At 33.6% G+C, this 13,800-nt stretch overlaps 1 protein-coding gene across 1 annotated transcript; it reads right to left on the minus strand.

Moving 5' to 3' along the window:
* Nucleotides 1–259: 259 nt before the first annotated feature.
* LOC142642367 (protein DMR6-LIKE OXYGENASE 2-like) lies at nt 260–3,009 on the minus strand. Its single transcript, XM_075816719.1, has 3 exons — nt 2,567–3,009; nt 930–1,257; nt 260–523 (listed from the first exon to the last, which is right to left on the minus strand). The coding sequence occupies exons 1-3, from the start codon at nt 3,007–3,009 to the stop codon at nt 260–262; spliced, it is 1,035 nt and encodes a 344-aa protein (XP_075672834.1).
* Between the last annotated feature and the right edge of the window lie 10,791 nt (nt 3,010–13,800).

Raw genomic sequence — 13,800 nt, forward strand, 5'->3', positions numbered from 1 at the left:
ACGTCATTCTTCGTCTTTTCTTTTCTTTTTTTTTCTTTTTTCAGTTTTTGGTTGAAATTACTAACCTGATGTAACCAATATCTTTAATCTCTCACTATTGTACTTCATATATAATTCTCTCATATAAGGCAAATGATTTCGGCAATATAAGGAAAATAGATTGAATTATATTTATTCATGGCATTGCTTATATGTGGGTACAAAGTAGTGCTCTACAAGAATCTGATCAATGTTATTGGTCCCAATAGATCCATGTAGCTTAATTAGTCTGTTGTTTGAAATGATCGATTTGCAAGTTTTCAACATCGAGTTTTTGGAAATTACTTTGCATTCTAGTACTTATAAACTCGCCCCAGTTGTATGCCTTATATTTAGCAGGGTTTTGTTCATTTGTCAGCTCTTCCAAGGGCTTAACCATGGTGGAAAGTGCCGGTAGGAAGAAAAATGGAATGGAGAACCTGTCCCTCTCTGAGTTCACTGTCACCCTGTGCTCCACACTCTCATACTTGTCATTGCTCCAAACCTGAACAATTTCCATTCCCAAAGTGAAATTGGACAACGATAAAGGCCTTCAAAGTTCAAACACATATATACAAACTCCAATATAGGGATATGGTATTAATTTATAACGAGAGTGCAAGGAAATATGCAATAATTATGATGATCAATTAGATGGTTTTATATAGATAAGTGAGGTGATCATTTTGGTTTTTAGTTTTGAGTATTATGAATGGATCATTTGATATTAAAATCAAAAAAATTAAATTGAACTCATCATGCAAAATTAAACATCAATTAAAAATTAATTTAAATTTAATTTAAAATTCTAATTGTGATTGCGATTGCGATTGCGATTTGACTTCAATAAAATATATATGATGTGAATGAACCATAATTAGCAAAGTTTATTTTAAGACTCAAAAATGTACCTTAATAGTGTCACCAATGTTGATGATATAAGCATTTGGGATGGGTTTGACCCGAATCCACTCCCCATATGTTTTCGGCTTCACTTCTAACCCTCCAACATCATCTTCAACTAGGATGGTCAAGGCACCACTATCCTTGTGTCGACCAACACCAAGTGCTAAGTGAGGATTAGGGCAAGTTGGATAACGATTGAATCGAACAAAACTGGTTTGATCTTTGAAGAAGCCATGAAATCTATCTGCTGGCAAGCCTAGGCTCAATGCAACAAGTTCCATCAACTTGAAAGCTAGTTTCACCATCTCTTGAGCATATTCTTGGCATGTCTCTCTGGGCAATGGTCAAAGGGATTCCATTAGATCATATAAATTGAATCCCTTAAATTTGGCCTCAAATCCCCACCCCCCCTCCCCCCCAAAAAAAGTCTCAGACAGGGGTGTGCAAAAAACTCACTGACCCGCCAAACCCGACCCGACCCAACCCAACCTGCCGGTTGGGTCGGTTTTTAGGGCTTGGTGGGTTGGGTTGGGTTATAAAAAAATTTTTGTAGCGGGTCGGGTTGGGTTTGGGTCATAAAATTACAAACCCACCAAACCCGACCCGACCCACTCATATTTTAATATATATTTAAAATATATTATATATATATATATTTAAATATATATTTAATAAATATTTTTTTAAGTTAAATATATTATATTTAAATATATATTTAATATATATATTTCATCAATTCCTACAAATATATATAATATCAAATCCTATTACTTTCTTTAATATATATTTAAATATATTATATAATTAATAAAAAAAATATGAGTTCAATTTAATAATAATAATAATAAAAAAATGTCCAACCCATGGGTTCAATCCGACCCAACCCGGCCCATGTGGGTTGGGTTGGACATATGTGATGGGTCGGGTTGGGTCGAATTTTTTTTTGACCCACCACGGTGGGTTGGATCAAAAAATTCCCTCAACCTGACCCCAACCCAACCCATGCACACCCTTAGTCTCAAACTAGGCTTCATTTTCATTGTTTTTCAGTTAATAGATAAAAATAGTTTTTACTTGAATCTTTTCTATTTGTTAATAATTAAAATATTTATTGTATGACTTAATAAAAACGTATAACTCAATCAGCACTCATAATCTAAAAGCATTTCAGAAATTCGTTTTAGAAAAAAAAAATTATGTAAAAGGTAAAAAACTGAGATGGATAAGAAATTTGGAGTAAATAAAAAAACCTAGACAGTTTTATACAATTTGGATTAAATCTTAAATGAGTTACAAAACAAAAAGAATCCATTGGATTTTACTCCAGCCCATATCACATTTAAATGATCTTTTATTTAAGTCCCCAATCTAAAGTTCTGGTCACCAATTTGCAGTGTTTTTTTTTTTTTTTGCTAATTAATCTTGTCCTTGAGGTTAACACTATCTGAATTACTTGCTAATAAGTGGAAAGACTTGATTACGAAATTTACAACGTTTAAGACTAATCATTAATTATTTGCTAAAATTTGGATTTAAATTATTCGGTCAATTAATTATTAACCTGTTATTCAGTCAAAACAAATTTATTGTGGATGTATGTAATTGTAAGGATTTCCGGGTAATATTGTGAAATAAAAATTACCTGAACTCCGGAGGGTATTCAGGCCACAGATTAGTCCACTCTGCTGTGACTTCCTTGTCATTAGTGTGTTCCTCTATATTATAATCAAACACCTCTTTCCAGTCCCTAACATTCTTAGTATGCTCAGTGTCATAGTAACCCAACACTACCTTCTCAGTTCTCCTCACCTTCCTCTTTTCCTCCAAACTCTGTGCAAAGAATTTCCTCGACACATCCTCAACCTTCTGGCGTTTTTCCAAAGGCACTCCATGGTTGATCACCTGAAAGAACCCCCACTCCTTGCATGCATTGCCTATCTCTTTAACAAGGCCTTCAAAGGCAGAAACATCGCCTGATGAGTGTATAGGAGAAAGATCTATTAATGGGATGCCTTGGCCTTCGATGTAGGTGATTCTGGGCCGGTGTTCAGGCTCTTGGATGAAAGCTGGATCAACTTCTCCCATAGTTATGATGGGTTTTTGTTAGTGCAATTGTATCAAAGAGATGGTTTTCTCTCATTCTTTTGTAATGGTAGGTTTTAATTTATAGCGTGGGATTAATTTAGAGTTTGATGTAGTTAAGTATAGGTTGAACTGGGACGGGTTTTTGGGTGTGGTGCTACTGGACGAGTAGATGATTACCAATAAACCATCGAGGTAAAGCTTTGTATGGTTACTGTTTTGTCATGCGTGAATCTTCGGTGGTAATGAGAGCAATATAGGGAAATACCACCCAAGCACCGAAAATATTAGTAGAGTTAAGCGCAATTTGTTTCGATAATAACATATTTTTTATAATATTTAGTAGCAAGTTTAAAATGAGTTAGAAAACAATATCTTGAATCTTGCCTTCCTTTATTTAGCTTTGCATGAGATATAGTTGTTTTCCAAAAAAATATAGTAAAAACAACTCTATCTCATATCAAGCTAATAAGAAAAATTATGAGATATTTTTGCTTTGACTTCCATACCAAACACATGAAAATGCGAAAAAATGTCTTCTCATAATTTTTTGTTTTAATTGAAACAAAGGGAGTGTTAATAATAAGATTATAAATGAATTTTCAGTCTAAAAATGTTTGGCTTCAAATATGTTTAGAGCTTTGAGTTCTAACCACCAATGGATAAATGATATGTGTCATGTCATATGCAATGCACATAACAATTGCAAGGACAAATATTATCTTGCAATTGGTGGTTGTAGCCAAACTTGTCCCATTCAGTTTATTATTTATTTGGATATTTACTACATGTCTGGTCTTAAAAGTTTTCTTTAATATTTTAATTTCAATGTCGAGTTTCAAAAGCACAAATTGGTCCTTATATAATATGGACTTAAAATAGGATTTGAAACTTACAAAGTTAAGCGGTTCTTTTTCAACCCATTTGGTTTCAAAATATTGAATAAGTAGACTATGGATTAACTTTTTACATTGTATTATGGTCTAATTTACTTATTAATAAAAATCATGTATGTTACACTAGAGTTATGCACATAACATATATGTAAGAAAAAACAAACAAACAAACTAGTATAGGTGAAAAAAATGCATTAAAATTCAAACCTTTTGATAATAAATTTAAATTTCTTAGGAAATACATATAACAAATTTTCGTGCAACACACGACAATAACTAGTGTAGGGATAAAGGGTCTAGAAATAGGTATTGGGCTATGGGCCATATCCGAGGACATTAAATCATCTGAGGACAGGTAGATACTAATGGGAGCATACAAGTTAGTGGTCCGTGAAAGAAGTCTAGTCCTAAGGGATTGGGAGTGTAGTCCGAGGAGAAACACCTCCTTGGCTAAGCAGAGTAGAGGTCAAAGGTTCAATCTTTCATCAAGAACAAGGTACCAAACGATCATACTAGTAAGGATAAGCATCAGATGGGAATAAGATAAAGGAAAGCTGAGAAATATCTAAGAAGAAAGTTGCTACCACCGCATTGAATACTCTGCAATTAACTCCTTGGCCGCATTAATGTGGAAGTGATACCTGAACAGTAACATTCAATCTTACAGCTACCCACAAAGATTTCAGGAATGTGCTAATGGGACAAGTATCAAAGCCAGCAATTTGATCTACATGTGGAGGGCTGAGATGGAGCGAAGAAAGGGAATATAAAGAAGAAAGACCCCATTACAAGGGGATCATCAGATAATCTATAGAAAAATCACTGTATACTCAAAAACTGTAATTGTGTTTAAGTTTAGAAGAGATATATAAGAACAACCTTCCTCGAACGTTGCCGAGGAGGATTTTCCTTACCCATTTTTTTTTAATACTTTCTAATAACAATTAGCCTACTGTGATCACTAAAAAACTCATTAAAGTTTAATTCTTAGCCCACTCTCTACAAATTTATTGTTTTAGGCTCTTTGGGCCTTAGTCCTTTTCATTTTAGGCTTTAGGAGCAAATCGTGTCCTTACAACTAGTATATCTAAAGGCTTAAGTGTAGCGTACTCTTGTTGAGTTGTATAAGCCTAGCCTTTTGGTCTATTCAATCTATTTTGGTCCATTTTGGTCTTATTCGGTCCAATTCAATATTATTCGGGCATATTCAGCACATTTTGTCCACTTCAATTCAATTTGGTCCTATTCGGTCCACTTCAATCCTATTTGGTCTACTTCAGTTTCATTTGATAGGACTGTCCACGGGGTCAGTCCGGGTTGGGTTTATGCCCAACCCGAAATCGACTAAATCACGTCGGGTCTCCAACATCCAGACCTACGGCCGACCCATAAGATGAGTAGGTTCGGGCAACTCAGATATCGGTCGATGTCGGTTAGTGGTCGGTCAGACTCGAGGAAGAAGAATAATGCTGAAATGTGCCGGAAATGGTTGAGATCTGCTAGATCTGGTTGACACATGGCTAGATCTAGCAAGATTTCTAAAAGAACTCACCAAATCTCGAAGAGATCTCGATGAGAATTTTCGAAATCTTGCCAGATCTCAATAGATTTGTTGAGATCTTAACGAGATCTTGCTGGATCTAAATGGATCTGTCGAGAAATGATCTAAATTCCTTATACCTACGAAAATCGGTGAGTGTTTCCGATATATAGGCGGTCAAATCAGTTGGAATCGAATTTTGAAGAGTAGACCCGTTACCGACCTGCCAGTCTTGGTTTCTGGAGGTGAAGACCCGCTACTGATCGTCACCAGTGTCGGACCGGCCAATTTCGGGTACAGATCGGATGGTTTCTCTCAAGTTGGTCGGGTACGGGTTCTGGTGGACAGCCCTACCATTCGATCCACTAAGACCTATTTAGTCCATTTTGGTCCTATTCTATCCATTTGGTCCACTTGGGTCCTATTCAGTCTATTCTGTCTACTTGGGTACTATTTGGTCCATTTTGTCCACTTTGGTCCTTCGGTCCTATTCGGTCCACTTTTGTCATATTCGGTCCACTTTGATCCTAGTTGGTCCATTTTGTCCACTTTGGTTCCATTCAGTCTTATTCTGTCCATTTTAGTTCTATTCGGTCCAGTTTGGTCCATTTGTGTCCACTTCAGCATAGTTGGTCCAATTCGGTCTACCTTAAATCATTTGGTCTATTTTTGTGCACTTGAATAATGAGAAAAGATAAGTTTGGGTTGAGAGTAGCTATTTTAAATCCAAATTTATTAAAAAAATATAGATATTAAACTTGTAATATCTAAACTTAAATATATCATTTATTGTTGTTATGCTCCTGTTGAACCATATTAACGTAGCATTTCAGTCTACTTTGGTCTGGCTAAATTTAAGTGAAAGTCTTTTTTTTTTTAGAAGAAGTGAAAGTCTTCATGAACGCTATGAATATACAAATATAATATTTAGGGCAATTACTCATTTATTTTAATGTCATTATTTCTAAATGAATTGCACGAGGTTAATTATACATTCAAACAAAATAAATAAATATATAATTTTTATTTAACTATCCAGCAGACAGCACACTGGGTAGTGACTAATTTATATTAAAAGATGGAAGTTGTCTAAATTGATGGTTAAGTGACCTCAATGTAAAATTCTAAGTGACGGAATGATTTAAGTTATTTCAAACGATCGACATGGTATTATGTTTAGCAAAAAAAACAAAAAGGACGTATTATGTTCATTTTTGGATTTGTTAATTGTAAAAGTTTTTATCATAAAATGTACTCTCTTTCTCCATTTTCAAAGCAAATGGAGGAGATGATCATTTTCCCAGCGTTTTAATTCTAACGAGAGCTTTCTTCTAAAAGTGTAGTTGCAGCTCGGTGTGATTAATTTGTAGCTCAATGAAATATATATGTAGAAGAAGTTCAAAGTTCTTTGAAGCTCAAAAATATTTAAGATGGTCAATGGGATTTAAAACTATTTTTAAATACAAAATACATTACAGATACATTTTTCCAAAAATTCTCTACCCATACCAAAATTTTCTGATAGGTTTGAACTGTTTAACAAGTCCAAGTCCAATTTTACTAGGTCTAAATCTAATTGTAAGATCTTGGTGCACCTTAGCATACTACGTACCTTGCCTATATATTGTGACAAGCATAGTGTTAAGCCTTATCCTCTGTGCTATTTTCATGCAGGTCAACAAACTCAAAGTAAATATAAGTTTATACCTCCATACTCTTTTTTTTATTTTTTATTTTTATACATATATAAATTCTATTATAGTATAATTTAGGTGTATATATGTATGAAGTTTTTTCCTAAAGACTTGAATCTTGATCCTTACCTCTTCCCCACACCACAAAAACTTTGTACTTGTAAAGCGATTATCAATCTATCATGTCAAGGATGTGCGATGATGTTTATACCTACATAGTTAGAAGCATAGAAATATAGAATTAATTCCAATCATTCTCATTGGGGTCAACCTCAATTTTACCTAAACTTTAATATTGAATAAGGTCTCACTTTATTGATTAGAAATAAGCAAATTGCTCCCACAATTACTAATTCCTGCCAGCTTTAATTTTTTTTTAATTAAAATTTGATTAAAACTAAGCAAATTGCTCTCACAATTACTATTTTCTATCATGTACACATTTTTTAAACTAAAAATACAACTCTTGCAAGTAGTGACATCCTTATCTTTATTGTTTTTTAATGAAACATCGATGAAACAGACCAAACGGAAGATGAAGGGTGGGACGATGTGCTATGTAACAATGATGATTTTTCTTATAAATAAAGTTGATCAGTCCTTCAACCACAGGAAACATGAGGGTCACATTAGTGCTGCGAGTCCTTTGTCATACCTTTTTCTTTTCCTTCCTATGTTTGAGAATGGGGTAGGTTTTCCATTCAAATTCAACTCGATTTAATGAGTATTGACATTTTGAAAACACCATAAGTATCACATATTGGGGATTTGATTTTAAACAATTGGGTCTAGCTCTATCACTCTGTAAATTTTTTAATAAAATTAAAATTAACAAAAAAAAAAATTTGAGAAGAAAATTAACAAAATTTGATTTGAGGGACTAATACTAATAGCACTTGTTTTTTAAACTTTAGACTGAAATCTTTCAGTTGAAACATCCGTGATTTTTTTTTGATAAGAAAAACATTAATGATTGAAAGCACTCAATGTGTAAACTTTTGGAGACCAACATTATATTTTGGCCAAAAATATTATAATGGTAGAAAGGATAGGGCATGGATTTGTAAATTGAGCGCAAAAAATAGGGGAAAAAAAGAAGAAGAAGGGTAAATCGAAGAGGGATGAAATTTTTTTTCCCCGTAAAGCATATCAATTACAAAAACTGGCAGATTGATTTATATGATCCAAATGGTTGTCTTCCAGGAAGGCTTCAAAACCTCAAATTTAATTGCATCCCCTTTTCAGTTCCCATATTGCTCCATATGGTTGTCTTCCTGTATCTTTTTTTTGGGGGGGGGGGGGGGGGGGGGGTTCCAGACATTAGAAAAAAAGGATCCAGCTTAATTACCCCTTCTGGAGGACCTAACCTACTGTTGCCTGGTCCTGCACCAAGGGATTTTGCTAACAAGCGTAGCAAATATTAGCCCCTTTGGGTCCTCCCTTGCAGTTTTGCTCCCTGAAAATTTTGCTTTCTACGTTTGAACTGAGGTGTTGTAATCTACTTTATCAATTATCATCACTCTTGTCAAGTCTTTGGATGCACACAATTGTTTACAAATCATGTGCTTCCTAATTAATATTTTTGAAGAGAAATGTTAGGGGGTGTGTATACGGATGCAAACTTTGACCTTTTGTATTTCATTAGGATCAATACAAAATTGATGAAAGGGAAGATATTGTAATGAATGAAGAAAAGAAATGATGAATTTCTCTTTAAGGTAAATAATTTGACGGAACAACTCAAAAGATGTCTTTGAGTTGTCAATAAAAAGGGGAAAAAAAAAAAAGGAAAAAAGAAAAGAAAAAGAGTCAGTCACCTTGAAATCATATAAATGCACATCAAAACGAAGGTGTATACATTTGTTTTTTTTTATTTTTAATTGACACTTGGTGTCCAGGACTTTGTCTCGATTAATCCTAGGAGTGCACAGGCCCTCAGCAAGGAGTTTCCTACAAGTGTACCTCAAGTAATTCAAGGAGCAATTAAATTCTCCCAGTTCGATGGCTCCAAAGGAGTGAATGCATGTATGGCTGTTCGAACGTAAGACGTCAAATTGCTCGTCTCGGAGTTTCCCTTGGGGTTGTATACATTTGTTTATACATAGTGATTATGAACGTAGACATTTTTATATAGATACATTTGTTTATACACCAATTAATGGTTTCTTGTAATTTTTAGGGAAAATTACACTTTACCACCTTAAATTATACTATAAATTACACTTTACACTCTAAACTTTTTAAAAGCACGTTTTGCACCCTAAATTATGAACCTTTTTTTTTCATAAGTAAAATTTATATATATATATATATATATATATATATATATGAAAGGCTACTCTATGCAAGAAAAGCACAAAACAAACCAAAAAATTACAAGAAGGAAAAAGAAAACAGGGAAAATACAAGAAAAGAAAACCAAACAACAAAATAATTACAAAAGAGAAAGAGAACTAATAAAATAAGGGAGAGAATCACTAGTCGTGAGTCCCTAAGCCCAAGACCACTAAAAAAGAGTTCCATTAAAAGATGCAAGTATTTGATCACCAGAACTATCCAAATCCTCAAAAGTTTGTCGATTTCGTTTCTTTCAAAGACACCATAGTATGCACAACGGAAATAAACTCTAGATCTAAGATGAATGCCTCCCTAACCAATTCCACCAGCCAAAAAGCAAATCTGAAATCAATCTAGGTATGACCCACGACATTTCAAAAGTTATAAAAGCAAAACTCCGTAATCAATAAGCCATCTCGAAATGAAAAAGTAAGTGGTCCACCGTCTCCCCACTTTGTCGACACATAATGCACCAATCCACAAAATCCAAGCCCCTCAATCTTAGATTATCCCTTGTTAGGATCTTATTCCAAGCTACACACCAAACAAAGAAAGAAACACGTCTAGGGGCCTTAACTTTCCATATACCTTTCCAAGGAAAGACAATTGAGGAAGAATTCTGCGACTTGTTATAATAAGACCGAATGTCAAAATCCCCATTAGGCTTCAACTTCCATTTTAACCGATCTCCAACATCCATAGAAGGGGTATTGGCTCCCAAGATACGAAGAAAATGCAACCCTTCATCCATCTCCCAATTATTAAATTCTCGAATAAAACGAACATTCCAAATTCTTCTATCCTCCGCCTCTTGCCTTGCCAAAGAAGCTTCTACAAAGGCCTCCTTGTCAATAACAATACCATACAGCCTCAGGAAAGCCACTTGAAAAGGTTAATCTCCATACCACCCATCTTGCCAAAATCTCACTTTATTCCCTAACCCAACAACAAGCTGAGTATTTTTGCTCAAATCCTTCCAGCCTTTACGAATACCTCTCCACAAACCACACCCATGGACCCCCTACCTAACTTAGAAGTCCATCCCCCTCCCCCCACTCTGCCCCAAACTTTAAAGCTATCACCCTCCTTCACAGCCGATTCTCCTCTTTCCCAAACCGCCACAACCATTTCCCCAATAATGCCTTATTGAAAGTAGTAAGTTTCCTCATACCTAAATTATCGTTGGCTATGGGTGCACAAACTTTATCCCATCCTACTAAATGAGTCTTGCTATCACTCCATAGAAAATTCCTTTGCAATTTTTCAATTCTATTAGCCACATGAGTAGGAATGATGAATAGGGATAGGTAGTAGGTAGGAATGCTAGATAACGTGCTCTTAAGTAACGTCAATCTACCCCCCTTAGACAAATACAACTTCTTCCACCCAGCCAACTTCCACTCAATTTTATCCAAGATAGGATTCTAAATTGAAGGAGAGTTATGTGAAGCCCCCAATAGCATGCCAAGATAAGATATGGGTAAAGTTCCAACTCTGCATCCCAAAATTTCAGCCAAGGCATACACATCATTTACCTCCCCTATTGGGACCATTTCACTCTTCTGCACATTAACCTTTAAACCTGTCACAGCTTAAAAACAAAGTAACAACAACCGAATATGCAAAATTTGCTCCACATCTGCATCACAAAAAAGAATAGTGTCATCTGCCTCTCTTCTCAATTTCTTAATAATAGAAGAAAATTTATACTTTACCACTCTAAACTATACTCTCAATTACACTTTGCATTTTAAACTTTAAATTTCCATTCAAGTTAACATAGAACTTGACTTTGGGGTGCAAAGTATAACAAGGTTCATAGTTTAAGGTACAAAATGTGCATTCGAAAAAGTTTAGGGTTCAAAGTGTAATTTAGGATATAGTTTAAGATGGTAAAGTGTAATTTCTCTTCATTTTTTTCTATACATAAAGATTTGCTTCAACTCAAAAGAATATAATCCACTAATATGTAACTGTAGTGGGTAAAATTGAGAAATATTCAAATTACCATTAATTTAATTTGATCCGGTAAGGAACTACAAAAATACTTATCTATTATAAAGGTGAGTTGCTTCCCTTTTTGTGTATCCACCTTGGTTTTCCCAGAGTTGGACTTTTTTTTAAAGGTCTTGTTAACAAATGTCCTTAGGGCTTTAGTCAATGTTTAATTTTAAGAAAATTCTGATACTATTTTCATGAGAAATATAAAAAGCTTTCAAATAAGTCAATTTTTTTTTCTTTTCTCATAAATTTTTTCTAAAAATGGCTAATTAACAAATTCCCTTAGGGCAACCGTTAATATTTTCTCCTTTTTTAATCCTTTCTTCTCTCTCTATTTTTGTTGCTTCTTCTTGTGGGTATTGGGTGGGTATTTATACTTGCTCAAGTCTATCTCTCCAAGAATGGGGATGCGATAGTGGGCTTTAGTTCCATCAACTTTCTCTCTACTCACTTTTATAGCTCGTTTGGGAGGAGGGAGGGAATAGGTCTACAGTAGGTTGCTCTACTTAGACTAATCATTCAACATTTAATACTAAGAAGTTGTTGGTAACTGAGGGTAATTAATGCCAGGTAATTAATGGTTATTCCCTTTACACATGCTACCTTCTCTCTATTAGAGCATCAACATTAGTTGTTCTAAAATATATATATATATATATATATATATATATATATATATATATATATATATATATATATATATATTTTGATACATCAAAAAGTTATTTTTATCTATTTTAACATATCATTTTACAATTCACCTATGTTTGTATTTTATTATTCCACACACACATACACACATATTAATAGGTAAAGCTTAGGGAAATTCTAATTCTAATTTTAAATTAGAGTCCAATTTTGCATCATGTGTCCTAAATTATTTATTTTTAGAAAGAATTTTATTTCCTAATTTTAGAATTAAATGTGGGATATCATAAATATTCATCCAAGTGAGTTATTGAGTACAAATATCAAAGAGTTTAGAATAAATGAATTGCAAAAGTAAAAAGTGCTTCACAATAACAAAAATCAAGAAGTAATAAATAAATAAATAAACATGAACAATTACATTTTAATTTAAGAATGACTATCAATAGTATTTAAATTATTTATATAGGAATTATACTATCCATCTTTTTGTATATCTTTAAGTGTATCCATGAATATGCATATAGTTACAAGTTAATTAAAATAATATATGAAACAAATTAAAATAACCTAAAAAGAACTTATACAATAACAAAACCCACAACCCACCATAGCTGCCACCACCACTACCAACAACCCACTCACTAGATTGAAATCCCACCACCACCACCACCCAAAATCAACCACTGACCACCGTAACTAAAAAACCCAAAATCAGTCAACTACCATCAACCACCGTACCTAAAACATAAAATCAACCTAACCACCACCTGATGCTGTAACCACAACCACCAAAATCAGTCTACAACCACCGCAAACCACCATAACCCATCAAAACCAATCTAAAAAAACCACCTCCACAACCACTGATTGAGAGAGAAGTATTTTGAGGAGAGAGAGATAGAGATAGATATATTGAGGAGAGAGAAAAGTATAATAAAATAATAGGTTTTATTTTAGCATTTTGACTGTACAATTCTACTATTAGAACTATACTATAGCAAATGCCAATTCTATTTGGCATTTGACACACCTCGTGAGGGTCAATTTTCGGTATTTGGAGTACTAAATGCTAAAAATTTAGCATTTGACACACTTGATACTAGTCCTCTTAGGAGCTCCTCTTATTTGGGCAATCTACAATAAAATTGCATCTCAAATGAAATATTGGAACCTAATGTACCTAATGCACAATTGAAAGTTAATTGTATGAAATAATCATGAGTTTTGCCATTGGCCAAGTCTTGGGCATATTATCTCTTGGGCGGTATGCATTCGATATTTTCGTAACAAAAAGAAAATTTACTAACAGGTAAGCTAGTAGAAATAGCATTACTCATTTTATAATTCATTTAAAATAAATTTTTTTTAACAATTGCTTTTGGGAATGTACTAAAAAGAGGATGAGATAATACGTGGTTGGTACTCACTAATTTTATTTGTTTATTAATAATATGTCCATAGCATGCATAGACTAATTAAAAATTATATATAATTATATATATGTAGGTAATGATAATATTTTAATAATGTTATTTAAACTAATGTAAATAAAAGATATAATATATATTTTTTAATAATATCAAAATTATATGAGTCTCTTGAAAAATTTATAGACTTTGGTCTAAATTAAGTTAACTATGTTAATAACTAGTGTAATAATAATAATAATAATAAT

The sequence above is a fragment of the Castanea sativa genome, chromosome 7, assembly GCF_040712315.1.
Source record: "Castanea sativa cultivar Marrone di Chiusa Pesio chromosome 7, ASM4071231v1".
Lineage (NCBI taxonomy): Eukaryota > Viridiplantae > Streptophyta > Magnoliopsida > Fagales > Fagaceae > Castanea > Castanea sativa.